Source organism: Phoca vitulina, unplaced genomic scaffold (assembly GCF_004348235.1).
Source record: "Phoca vitulina isolate PV1807 unplaced genomic scaffold, GSC_HSeal_1.0 scaffold20, whole genome shotgun sequence".
NCBI classification, from domain to species: Eukaryota; Metazoa; Chordata; class Mammalia; order Carnivora; family Phocidae; genus Phoca; species Phoca vitulina.
Window position 1 is genome coordinate 8,916,860 of NW_022589723.1, and position 13,012 is coordinate 8,929,871.

The window sequence follows — 13,012 nt, forward strand, 5'->3', positions numbered from 1 at the left end:
AGTTTTTCTTCATCTGAGAATGATTTCATTTCATCCTCATTCCTGAAGGATATTTTCACTGGATGTAGAATTCTGGGTCAACAGTTCTTTTCTTTTTTCTCTTTTTAAATTTAATTTATTTATTTGAGAGAGAGAGAGAGCATGAGCAGTGGGGAGGGGCAGAGGGCAAGGGAGAGCCGGAAGCGGGGCTCCATCCCAGGACCCTGGGATCATGACCTGAGATGAAGGCAGACGCTTAATGACTGAGCCACCCAGACACCCCTCAGTAGTTCTTTAATTTCGATGCTTTAAAGATTTTGTTGCACTGTCTTCTGGACTCCATGATTTCTGATGAGAATGGTTCCTTCTCTATATGTAATATGTTGATTTTCTCTGGGTGCATTTAAGATTTTTCTCTTTTCTTTTTTTAAGATGTTATTTATTTGACAGAGAAAAAGAGCGTGCGCATAAGCCAGGGGTGGGGGTTGTAGAGGGAGAAGCAGACTTCCCGCTGAGCAGGGAGCCTGATGCGGGACTTGATCCCAGGACCCTGGGATCATGACCTGAGCCGAAGGTAGACGCTTTTTTGTTTTTTTTAAGATTTTATTTATTTATTTGACAGAGAGAGAGAGAAAGTGAGAGAGCACAAGCAAGGGGAGAGGGAGAAGCAGGCTTCCCGCTGAGCAAGGAGCCCAATGCAAGACTCGATCCCAGGACCCTGGGATCATGACCTGAGCTGAGGCAGATGCTTAACCAACTGAGCCACCCAGGCGCCCCTGTTTTTGTTTTTAATTTTTTAACCTTTCTTTTTTCTGTTCTTCAGAATGGCTAATTTTTATTGATTGGTCCTCAAGTTCATTTACTCTTTCCTTAGCCATCTCCATTCTGATATTGAGTTCATCCAGTGAATTTTTTATTTCAGATAATGTGTTTTTCAGGTCTAAATTTTCCATTCGATTCTTTTTTATAGCGTTTGTGTCTCTGCTGAGAACTTCTGTCTTTCTATTTATTTCAGATATTTTTACCTTTATCTCTCAGAACGTCGTTATAATAGCTGCTTTTAAATTTCTGTCTGGAAATTCCCAACACCTAGGTCATCTTGATTTTGATTGATTGCCTTTTTCTTTGAGAATTGATCACATTTTCCTGGTTCTTTGTCTGTCAGGTCATTTTGGATTATATCCTGGACATTTATCCTGTTACTATGTTATTAGACTCTGAGTCCTAATGGTTGATATTCTCTGGGGAATGTTGATATTTTTGTCTTAGTAGGCAACCAACCCTCAGATATCACAAGTTCTTTCTCTGATGGATAGTGGTTACATTGACAGTTCAATTTTCAAGACATTTGGGTCTATCCCACATGTAGGCTGCTCAGGGGTTAGTCTAGGACTTGGGCAATGGTTTATATCATAGTTCAGTTCTCAAAGCCTTTTTTGTGCTACTTTGGGCCTGCCTTCTGCATGCATAGCTCAGGAGTGAGTCCAGGGCTTGTGCCAATTCATGTAGAGAATTAGGAGATCCCCTTCTTCAGCTCGTCCTCTCTAGTATCTCTCCCACATTTGTTGGCCCTCAGAGTCCCCTTTTCCCAGTACTCTGGACAGAAAGATGAGGTTTTAGCTTCCCACACCATCGTTGCAACAATTTTAAACCACAAGAGAAAAGAGAAGAAGAAAAAAAAAAAAAAACAGGAAACAACCCTGTGTGGTTTGTTTCTTCAAGTTTGACTCCTCTCTACAGTCCACTTGCTTTTGTTTACTTTTCAGAGGCCTCAGTTGCTTTTTTTGTATTTTGTTTAGAGTTTTTAATTCTACCCAGTGAGAGAGAGGCTATCACGGGCTTATTCCGTCTTGGCCAGCACTTGCAGTTTATTCTGGTTTTTTACCCTTTTGATAATACGTAAAGCTTTGACAGCAGCACAGGAAGTTAAATCTTCAAACTTCTGCCAGCTGTGCTAAAGTAAAATGACATGTGGGATACAACTTCATTTCATATGGTTTGGGAAAAAATGGTATGGAGCTGAGCAATGTGCCTAGAGAGAGCAAGAGACATAGACAGTGATAAAAGAGATGTGGCAAGACATTGACAGTTGTGAATCTAGGTGAAGAGTATATGGGTGCTCATTTACTCTTCCAACTATTTTGTAAGTTTAAAAAGTTGATGGGAAACCCCGGCCTTAATAAATTCTTTAATCTTAGTCACCCTGATCTGATCCTCAGATCAGCCTAATGGTGCTCTTCAGAGTATGCTAATTGGTCGAACGTGGACATTTAAAGGGGAAGTTAAATCATCCTATTCCAAACTTTCTCTGATTTCAAGGTAGCTTTCTTTATTCCTGAGAGAATAAACACTTTCTTTGGGCTGTTTCTCTATATTCCTTCTCCCTTGTTTAATAAATTAGAAATTTTGATTCTGGTGAGTAGTGTTCATCTCCCCCAAAAGTTAATTGTCCATTCTCTTACTTTTAGCCAATTCCAAGCTCGAGTGTCTCGGCAAACTGTTTTGGCACTTGAGAAAGAAGAGGAGGAGGAAGTTTTTGGATCTTCTGTACCACAACGAAGCACACTGGCTGAACTAAAAAGCAAAGGAAAAAAGACAGCAAGAGCTCCAATCAGCCGTGTAGGAGGTGCTCTTAAGGGTAAGTTTGTTAAGTGTTATTATGGGAAGCTCTTAGTCTCGGGTGGTAGGCAAATTATGTAAAGAGATAATGTATAAATATATATGTGGACGCTGTCCTAGTTTTCTGAATACTAGGTAGCAAAAAGAAGGAAGTCTTCAGAGAGCTGAGATTACAGTATGCAGTAAAAGCAAAACATGTCAGCAATTTTGTGTCTTAATTAAGAAAAACCTAATATATAGGAAGCATCAAGAGTTTCTGAGTTTGAATTGTTAGTCGAAAGAAGAATGCAATAATATAGCCAGTATTGTCAGAGTGAAGCTTATATGTATCAGAGCCTCAGAGAATGTATTAATATTCTTCAGGTTTGGGGGGCCAGAAATTGGACTCTCTTTGTATACCTAAAGATGATCACTAATAAGCTTTCTTTCTTTCTTTCTTTCTTTTTTTTTTTTAATTAACTATGTTTAGGGAAGTTTTAGATTCACAGCAAAATTGAGTAGAAAGTACAGAGAGCAGTAAGCTTTTACTAACTACATTTATAGCAGTTAGACAGATAGACCAGAATTTAAAAAACTCTCTTATTCCTTTTACGGTATCAACTTACCAGTATTCAAAATATTACTTGTAGATCCTAGAATTAGGGTATAGGGAGTATATAGACCTAAAGAATATTTCATCCAGGGGTGCCTGGGTGGCTCAGTCTAAGCGTCTGCCTTCAGCTGAGGTCATGATCCCAGGGTCCTGGGATCGAGCCCCGCATCAGGCTCCCTGCTCAGCGGGAAGCCTGCTTCTCCCTCTCCCACTACCCCTGCTTGTGTTCCTCTCTGGCTGTGTCTCTCTGTGTCAAATAAATAAATAAAATCTTTAAAAAAAAAAAAAAGAGTATTTTATCCAGATCATAATGAAGCTTGATTGTAATAAGGAGCCCCACAACAGAGAACACCCCTAATAAATGGGCTAATTTGTCTTCTCTAGATTCAGCACATTTCAGCTGATTTCCATTGAGAGAAAAATTTTAAATTGACAAATGAGGATTTAGGTTAGGGTAGTCTCTGAGAAAACTAGATAGTGTTAGAATGATGATTGAAGGAAGATGTAGAATTTTTTTTTTTAAGATTTTATTTATTTATTTGTCAGAGAGAGAGAGTGATCAGCTTCCTACTGAGCAAGGAGCCCAATGTGGGACTCAAACCCAGGACCCTGGGATCATGACCTGAGCCGAAGGCAGACGTTTAACCATCTGAACCACCCAGACATCCCAAGTTTTTTTTAACATATCTATAAATAAAAGACTGGAGGTGAGGGAAAGGAGGGAGAGTATAAGTAACAAACAGAATGGATTAAAAAGTTAATTTAAGGGACGCCTGGGTGGCTCAGTTGGTTAAGCCTCTGCCTTCAGCTCAGGTCATGATCCCAGGGTCCTGGGATCGAGTCCCACATCGGGCTCCTTGCTCAGCAAGGAGCCTGCTTCTCCCTCTGCCTGCCTCTGTCTCTCTCTCTCTGATAAGTAAATAAAATCTTTAAAAAAAAAAAAAAAAGTTAATTCATGTAAAGTTTTAAAAAAATTGTTTAAAAAAATCTCTTTGTTTCTATGGTGGTAGAGGTAATCTCCTTGATTTTAGGAAGGATTAGGTATTCCTTATCTGGCATCTGAGTTGATAATTAAAGATTTTACATAAAATTTTAATATTTTTCTCCTAGCTCCAAACCAGAACAGAGGACTCCAAAATCCAGTTCCTCAACAGATGCAAAGTAATTCCAGAATTACTATTTTTGATGAAAATGCTGATGAGGCTTCTAGAGCAGAGTTGTCTAAGCCTACAGTTCAGCCATGGATAGCACCCCCTGTGTCCAGGGCCAAAGAGAACGAGCTGCAGCCAGGCCCTTGGAACACAGGCAGGCCTTTGGAATACCGGGTAAGGACTCTTAGATCCAGTGTACTTGCCAACATAACAAAAACTTCAGATTTAGAGTAGAGGAGTGTTTTTAGCATCTCTTTTGATTCCTCCTGAATGATTAGGCCTGACCTGCATATACTTTGTCAGAATGTATAACTGTGGTAATTGTCATCTTCTTCTTCATCGCCAGCCTCATGGTGGTACAGCTTCTGTGACCACTATACCCTCTCTGCTTCCCAGTTTTACTCCATATGTTGAAGAAACTGCACAACAGCCAGTGATGTGAGTTTGATTTCCTGATATTTTGAGGTGGGAATTATTAAGAGTGAGCAGGAGCACCTATTCTGGTTCCCAAAAGCATTTCCTTCTTTGTGGGGATGAAAGTAACCAGACAAATTGTGTTTTTTAAATGTCTATATTCTTTAGAATATGTTAGGGCCAAAAGACCATTTGGTAATATTCTTATTAAGGAATAAACTTCATAGGCTTAAATTTACATTGTTTTAGTCAAAGATAATCACTTTGACTTAAGTGAGATGTTCTACCTTTGTTATTGACAGTAATTAGAAATTATGATAGTTTTTCCTTTTACCCTGCTCTTTCCTTCTGGATGTCTTTTTCTTTTTCTTCCTAACCCTTAGTATTTCTGTTATAAGAAAAAGAATGATAGGTGATACTTAGATCATTAGGCAGTGTGAGATCTACTCTAATACACACTGCAGAGCATATAATACTAGGGTCAGAGTCTGTGTCCCAGTGCAAGAGTTTTCTCATAACTAATCTATAACGCCTCATCACTATATGCTAGGTACTATAGGAATGCAAAAATAGATAAGATTTATAGCAAAAAATTCTGCCTGATATGAGTTCAACACAAGGGAGGATATTCTTTTTTTTTTTTTTTTTTAAGATTTATTTATTTATTTATTTGACAGAGATACAGCGAGAGAGGGAACACAAGCAGGGGGAGAGGGAGAGGGAGAAGCAGGCTTCCTGCTGAGCAGGGAGCCCAACACGGGGCTCGATCCCAGGACCCTGGGATCATGACCCGAGCCGAAGGCAGATGCCCAACGACTGAGCCACCCAGGCGCCCCAAAGGAGGATATTCTTAAGAAATTTCTATGAGGGGCACCTGGGTGGTACAGTTGGTTGGGTGTCTGACTCTTGGTTTTGGGTCAGGTTGTGATCTCAGGGTCTTGGGATCGTCTGAGGGAGACTGCTTGAGACTTTCCCCTGCTCCTCCCCACTGCACTTGCTCTCTCAAGCAGATGAATAAATCTTTTAAAAAAAGAAGAAAAGAAAAAAATCCTATGAGCCTTTACAAAGGATTACTGGAAGAAATTGATTGCACACATTTGTGGATATTTAATTTTTCGAATGTTTCAAATCACCTATAGATAGAATTATGGCAAAATAAATATGGTATAGAAAATGTTGAACTTTATTTTTATTTGAACTCTTCTTCATGGCTGTCTTATTTGACCTGTCTGCAACATTTTCTTTAGTTTGTGTTTTTCTTAATGGTATGTTCCAGGGGCTCTTTATAAATTATATATACATGTTATTAGAGATTAAGCTAATCAGCTAAAATCTTTAATAGGAGTTGTGAATATTTCCCCCTAATTTGTCACTTGTTTTTGATATTGTTTAGCAGTAACCATTACAAATATATTTCTAATTCCTATATAGATTTAACAGTCTTTTTTATGGTTTCTGTGTCTCCATCATTCTTTGCTGGGATTACTGCAAGCTACCTAATCTTTCTACTTCTAGTGTTACTCATCCCATTCATTCTTTAGGCTGTGACAGGTCTGCATTGCAAATCTGATTGTTTCATTTTCCTGATCAGAATCCCTTACTAGGTCCCCATAACCTTTGGGATGAACCCAAAACTCCTTAAGATTAATTATAAGACTGTTCTTGATTTGGCCTCTGCTAACATCTCCAGTTTCCTTGTTTGTTTGTTTTTTAAGATTTTATTTCTTTTTTTGAGAGAGAGAAAGCAAGAGACAGAGCATGAGCATAGAGGGAAAGGCAGAGGGAGAGGGAGAAGCAGACTCCCCACTGAGCAGGGAGCCCGATGTGGGGCTCCGTCCCAGGACCCCAGGATCATGACCTGAGCTGAAGGCAGACGCTTAACTGACTGAGTCACCCAGGCGCCCCTTAACATCTCCAGTTTCCTCCCCTCATATAGTCAAACCAGACTGTTTGCAAGTTCCTGAACTTGTCTAGAACAGCTACCCTTTGGACGTTTGGGTTGTTTTTACTTTTTGGCTAATTATGAATAATGCTTCTGTGAACATTTGTGTAAATGGTTTTTTTGTGGACATATGTTTTCATTTCCTATGAGTATATACCTCGGAAGGGAATTGCTGAGTCATATAGTAACTCCATGTTTAACATTTTCAGGAACTGTCAAAACTGTTTTCCAAAGAGGTGGCACCATTTTCTGTTCCCAAATTGCCATAATGAATGAGGGCTCCAATTTCTCCACATCCTCACCAACACTTGTTATTATTCACTTTCTTTTGGTTTTGTTTTTTTGGTTATTGCCATCCTATTGGGTGTGAAGTGGTATCTCATTGTGGTTTTGATTTGCATTTTTCTAATGATTAATGATGTTGAACATCTTTTCATGGGCTTATTAGCCATTTGTATTTCTTTGGAGAAGTGCCTATTCAAATCCTTTGCCTATTTTTCAACTGGATTATTTGTCTTTTATTTATTTTTTTATCGATTTTATTTGAGAGAGAGAGAGTGTGAGTGGGGGGGAGGGGCAGAGAGAGAGGGAGAAAATCCCAAGTGGACTCTACACTGATGTCTGAGCCTGATGCAGGGCTTGATCCCATGACCCTGAGATCATGCCCTGAGGTGAAATCAAGAGTTGGTCGCCCAACCCACTGAGCCACCCAGCTGCCCCTGTCTTTTTGAATTGTAAGAATTTATATATTCTGAGTATAAGTCCCTTAGCAGATACACGATTTGCAAATATTTTTTCCCATTCTGTCAGTTGTCTTTTCACTTTCTTTGTTTTTCTTTTCACTTTCTTGATGTTATTTTTTGAATCCCAAAAGGTTTAAAAATTTTGATGAAGTGTAATTTATTTTTTCTTTTGTTTCTTACATTTTTGGCGTTGTATTCAAGAAGGCTTTGCCTAACTCAAGGTCATGAAGATTTACTCCTGTGTTTTCTTCTGAAAGTTCTATAGTTCTAGCTCTTACATTTAGGTCTGTGATCCATTCTTAGCTAATGTTGGTGTGTGATATAAGGAAGGAGTCCTACTTCATTCTTCTGCATGTGGATATACAGTTGTTGCTTGAAAAAACTTCTTTCATCATTAGATGGTCTTGGTACTCTTCTTCTTCTTCTTTTTTCTTTTTTTTCAGAGAGGGGGTGGGGAGGGACAGAGGGAGAGAGAGAGAATCTCAAGCAGGCTCCACACCCAGTGCAGAGCCTGCTGCAGGGCTCAGTCTCACAACCCTGAGATCATGACCTGAGCCGAAATCAAGAGTCGTACGCTTAACTGACTGAGACACCCAGGTGCCACAAATGGTCTTGGTACTCTTGTTGAAAATCAGCTGACCATAATGTATGGGTTTATTTTTGAGACTTTTCTATTCCATTGATGTACATGTGTCCTTATGCCATAGCCTTGATTACTGTGGATTTGTTGTAACTTTTGAAATCTAGAAGTTTGAGTCTCCCAACTTAGTTCTTTTTAAAGATTGTTTTGACCATTCTGGTCCCCTTGCAATTCCATCTGAATTTTAGGATTGTTTTGGTAATTTCTGCAAAATAACCGCTGGGATTGTGTTACAGATTGTGCTCTGAATTTGTTGATCAATGTAATGAATATTGCCATCTTAATACTATTGAATCTTCTGATCCATGGACATGAAATATCTTTTATTTATATCTTCTTTCATTTCTTACAACAGTGTTTCATAGTTTTCAGAGTACAAGTTTTGCACTTTTTAAAAAAATGAATAGGTGTTATTTTTTGAGCTATTTTAGGTGTATAGAAAACTTGTACAGAAAGTACAGAGAGTTCCCATATACTTCCTCCTCCCCAACCCCATACACAGTTCTCCCTATTAATATCTTGCATCAGTGTGGTTCGTTTGTTGTAATTGATACATTATTAACCAATGTTCATAGTTTACATTAGGGTTCACTCCAATGTGTTTTACAGTTCTATGGGTTTTTCATGTGTCCATCATTACAGTGTCACATAAAATAGTTTCAGTGCCTTAAAACTTTCCTCTACTCCGCCTGTTCATTTATCCTCCCCTCAAATCCCTGGCAATCATTGATCTTTATATTGTCTTTACAATTCTGCCTTTTCCAGAAGTCCTATAGTTGGAAATAAACAGTATGGAAGCTTTTCAGACTGGCTTTTCTCAGTAATATGCATTTAAGGTTTCTTCATGTCTTTTTTTGTGGCTTAATAGCTCATTTATTTTTAGTACTGAATGATATTCCATTGTGTGGATGTTTATCCATTTATGGGAGGACATCTTGGTTGCTTCCAATTTTGGCAATTATGAATAAAGTTGCTATAAACCCTTGTGTGCAGGGTTTTATGTGGACATAAGTTTTCAACTCATATAGCTGGATTCTATCATAAGACTCAGTTTTGTAAGAAAGTGCCAAACTCTTCCAAAGTGGCTGTACCATTTTGCATTCATTCATATCTCCACATCCTTGGCAATACTTGGTGTTGTCAATAGTTTAGATTTAAACCATTCTAATAGTTGTGTAGTGGTATCTCATTATTTTAATTGTAATTTCTTGATAACATATGATATTGAATATCTTTTATATGTTTATTTGCCTTCTGTATATCTTCTTTGGTGTCTGTCTATTCACACTTCTTTTTAAAAAATTTATTCTGAAGTACTTCATTCTTTTTGGTGCTTCTGTAAATAGTAATGTTTTCTTAATTTCCTTTTCCGTTCATTGCAAGTGTATAAAATACAGTTGATTTTCATATGTTGATTTTATATCCTACTTCTTTGGTGAACTCATTATTAGCCCTAGTAGTTTTTATAGATTCTTAGGATTTTCTATATATAAGATCATGTCATCTGCAAGTAGAGATCATTTTACTTCTTTTCCCACTTGGATGTCTTGTTTCTTTTTTTTTTTTCTGATTGCCCTGGCTAGAAATTCCAGGACAGTTTTGAATAGAAGTGGCAAGAATGGACATTCTTATCTTGTTCCTGATCTTAGAGGAGAAGCGTTCAGTCTTTTATCATTAAGTATGATGTTTGTGTGGGTTTTTTGTAGATGTCCTTTATCAGGTTGAACAAGTTGAGGAAGCGTTTTAGGTATGTAGATGTTTAGATCCTATCATTAAAGGTTCTGATTTAGTGATCTGGGGTAAGGACGAGATGTCTGGTTTTTTTTGTTTTGTTTTGTTTTTTAAGATTTTATTTATTTGTTTATTTAAAGAAAGCATGAGCAGGGGGAGAGGCAAAGGGAGAGGGGGAGAGAGAGAGAATCTCAAGCAGACTCCGCACTGAGCGCGGAGCCTAACGGGCTCCATCTCAGGACCCTTAGATCATGACCTGAGCCATAATCAAGAGTCGGATGCTTAACTGACTTAACCAGGTACCCCGGGACCAGATATCTTTTGTTGTAAAAAGGCACATATAAATAAAATAAAAGGTATATAAGTAATTCTGTCCATAGCCAGGATTGAGAATATCTGCCCTATTTTCATTGAAGTACTTCATGCTTCATTCTTTTCAAACCTGTATTATCACTTCCATTCTTCCCCCTCAGCTGAGAACCTTGAACTTGTCACATTGTCAATTCCCTAAATGTTGTATTCCTAACTCAAATTATTTTTGGTGATAAACAGTAGCAAATAGGCTATATTGCATAGGTTAATTTTCTTTCATACACTGGGTTTGATTAAGATATGATATTCAGATTTATTTTACCTATAAGGAATATAAGCTATCTGATGACCCTAACTTATGGCTAATTTCATTCTTCATCATAACAGAGTAGTACTCAGAAATAATTGTTGATAATCCATGTAAATTATTTTTTAGCCTCTTTTCTCAATCTTCTTTGTTTTTATTTTTTGAAATCAGTTATACATAGTCTTGCTACTGACATTGTCCCTGTGTTCTGTCAAAACAGGTAAGAAATAACTCATTTGACCTGTATGGTGAATAATAATTATTTTGCTTCTTTAGGACACCATGTAAAATTGAACCTAGTATAAACCACATTCTAAGCACAAGGAAGCCTGGAAAGGAAGAAGGAGATCCCCTGCGAAGAGTTCAAAGCCATCAGCAAGAGTCTCAGGAGAAGAAAGAGAAGATGATGTATTGTAAGGAAAAGATTTATGCCGGAGTGGGGGAGTTCTCCTTTGAAGAGATCCGGGCTGAAGTTTTCCGGAAGAAATTAAAAGAGCGAAGGGAAGGTATGTATATTGATCTAGTTCACAGCAAAATTTCTTGGGAATTGTAATCTTTGTCACTGCCCATTATTTTCTCAAGCATTCCCTCTATTCCAGTGAAGCAGCTCTGATCATGGTCACCAGAAACCTCCTTTTCGCCAAATCCAGTGGCCGTTTATCAGTCTTGATCTTTTTTGATCTCTTGGCTTCATTTAACACAATTGATGAAATGCTTGTTTATGAAATGCTTCTCTTGGCTTTTTCCTTGGTGCATATTATCCCTCTCAGTTTCCTTCACTGCTATTCCTGAGGCCCAGGATAGAGTCTTGGAATATTCCAATCACAACTATCACTAGGTAATGGATTAAATACTCTTTACAAGCTGGGGACTCTCAAATTTATATCTCTATCCCTGACATTTCACCTGAACTCCAGACTCCTATTTAGTTACCTATATCTATTGGCTATTCCGACAGACATTTTAAACTCAACATAGCCAGAACAGAATTACTGATTTCTGCCAAAAACCACACCCCAACACATACCACAGGCTTACCCATTTCAGTAAAAGGGAACACCATGCACCCAGTTGGTTCAAGCCAAAAAACCCCATAAGTCATCTCTGATCCCTCTTTCTGTACCATTCTCCCACATCTAATGAATAAGCCTATCAACTGTACCACCAAAAAATTTCCCAGATCTTTCATTTATCACCATTCTCATTAATCCAAACTGCCATCTTTTAGGTAGACTACTGCAGCTAGACTTTCTGCAAACTTCAGTCTGGCCTTACTACAGTCCATTTTGCTCATAGCAGATGATCTTTATAAAAAGTCCAGGTCCTATCATTACTTTACTTAAAATTCTTCAGTGTTTTCTCATTGTCTTACCATGCAGTACGAACTCTACCCACCCATGCCTTGGCTCCTGCCTACCTCTCCAACCTCATCTTTTACTTTTCTCCCTCTTACTTTGCTACAGTCATACTGGCCTTCCCTGGAACTCACTCTTGAGCACAGTGGCCTTGTTCCTGCATTAAAGCCTTTGTGCCAGCTCTGGCCTAGAATCTTTCCCCAGATCTTTATATGACTGGCTCCTTGTCATTCGGGTTACAACCTTATGAATGTCCCTCTCTTAAAATGATCTTCCCTGCTCACCTGTCTTAAGTAGCTCTTGACCTCCATCCTCCTACTCAGTCACACATTCTCACATCACCTATTTTATTTTATTTATTTATTTGAGATAGAGAGTGAGAGCAAGAGCTGGGAGACAGAGGGGGAGGGAGAAGCGGCTCCCCGCGGAGCAGGGAGCCCGATGCGGGGCTCCATCCCAGGACGCTGGGACCATGACCTGAGCCGAAGGCAGATGCTCAATCGACTGAGCTACCCAGGCGCCCCCCCTATTTTATTTTTAACACTGATTTTCTTATTAATTTGTGTGTCTTCCCCAAATTGAATGTTAGGGTCACATGACTAAGGACTTTGTATTATGCACCACTGACATGTAAATGCTCTGAATTGTTCTTGGCACATCATAGATATTCTGGTTCTTATTGATTAAATAAATGAAAGAATAGAGACCTAGACCTCAAGTAGAGGACTTTGCTCCATTTATATTATTCTCATCTGTAATATTAGCATGTATGTTGAAGCCATGAGCTCCAAAGACAGTTTTTGACAGAATAAATTGCTATAAGGAGTAATGCATTAGCCAACCTTACTGTTTCTAGCTGAGCTACTGACCAGTGCAGAGAAGAGAGCAGAAATGCAGAAACAGATTGAAGAGATGGAGAAGAAGCTGAAAGAAATTCAAACTACTCAGCGAGAAAGAACGGGTGATCAGGTCATTTCTCTCTCTCTTTTTTTTTTTTTTTTTTAAGATTTATTTATTTATTTTAGAGGGAGAGTGTGTGCAAGCAGGGAGAAGGGCAGAGGGTGTCATGCAGGGCTCCATCTCACACCCTGAGATCATGACCTGAGCTGAAACCAAGAGTCACACGCTTAACCGTGCCACCCAGATGCCCCCATTTCTCTTTTTTTTAATACAGAAAACTATACTTATTGAAACAAATTTAAACAATATAAAAGCATAGAAGATAAA

At 38.5% G+C, this 13,012-nt stretch overlaps 1 protein-coding gene across 1 annotated transcript in view; it reads left to right on the plus strand.

The window, feature by feature from the left end:
• The window catches only part of BUB1B (BUB1 mitotic checkpoint serine/threonine kinase B), a 49,608-nt gene that overhangs the window by 19,666 nt on the left and 16,930 nt on the right, over positions 1–13,012 (plus strand). The window contains exons 6-10 of the mRNA XM_032417298.1: positions 2,448–2,617; positions 4,301–4,515; positions 4,688–4,779; positions 10,707–10,936; positions 12,642–12,754. Of these exons, the coding sequence (XP_032273189.1) occupies positions 2,448–2,617; positions 4,301–4,515; positions 4,688–4,779; positions 10,707–10,936; positions 12,642–12,754 (820 nt within the window). The remainder of the gene's footprint in view (positions 1–2,447; positions 2,618–4,300; positions 4,516–4,687; positions 4,780–10,706; positions 10,937–12,641; positions 12,755–13,012) is intronic.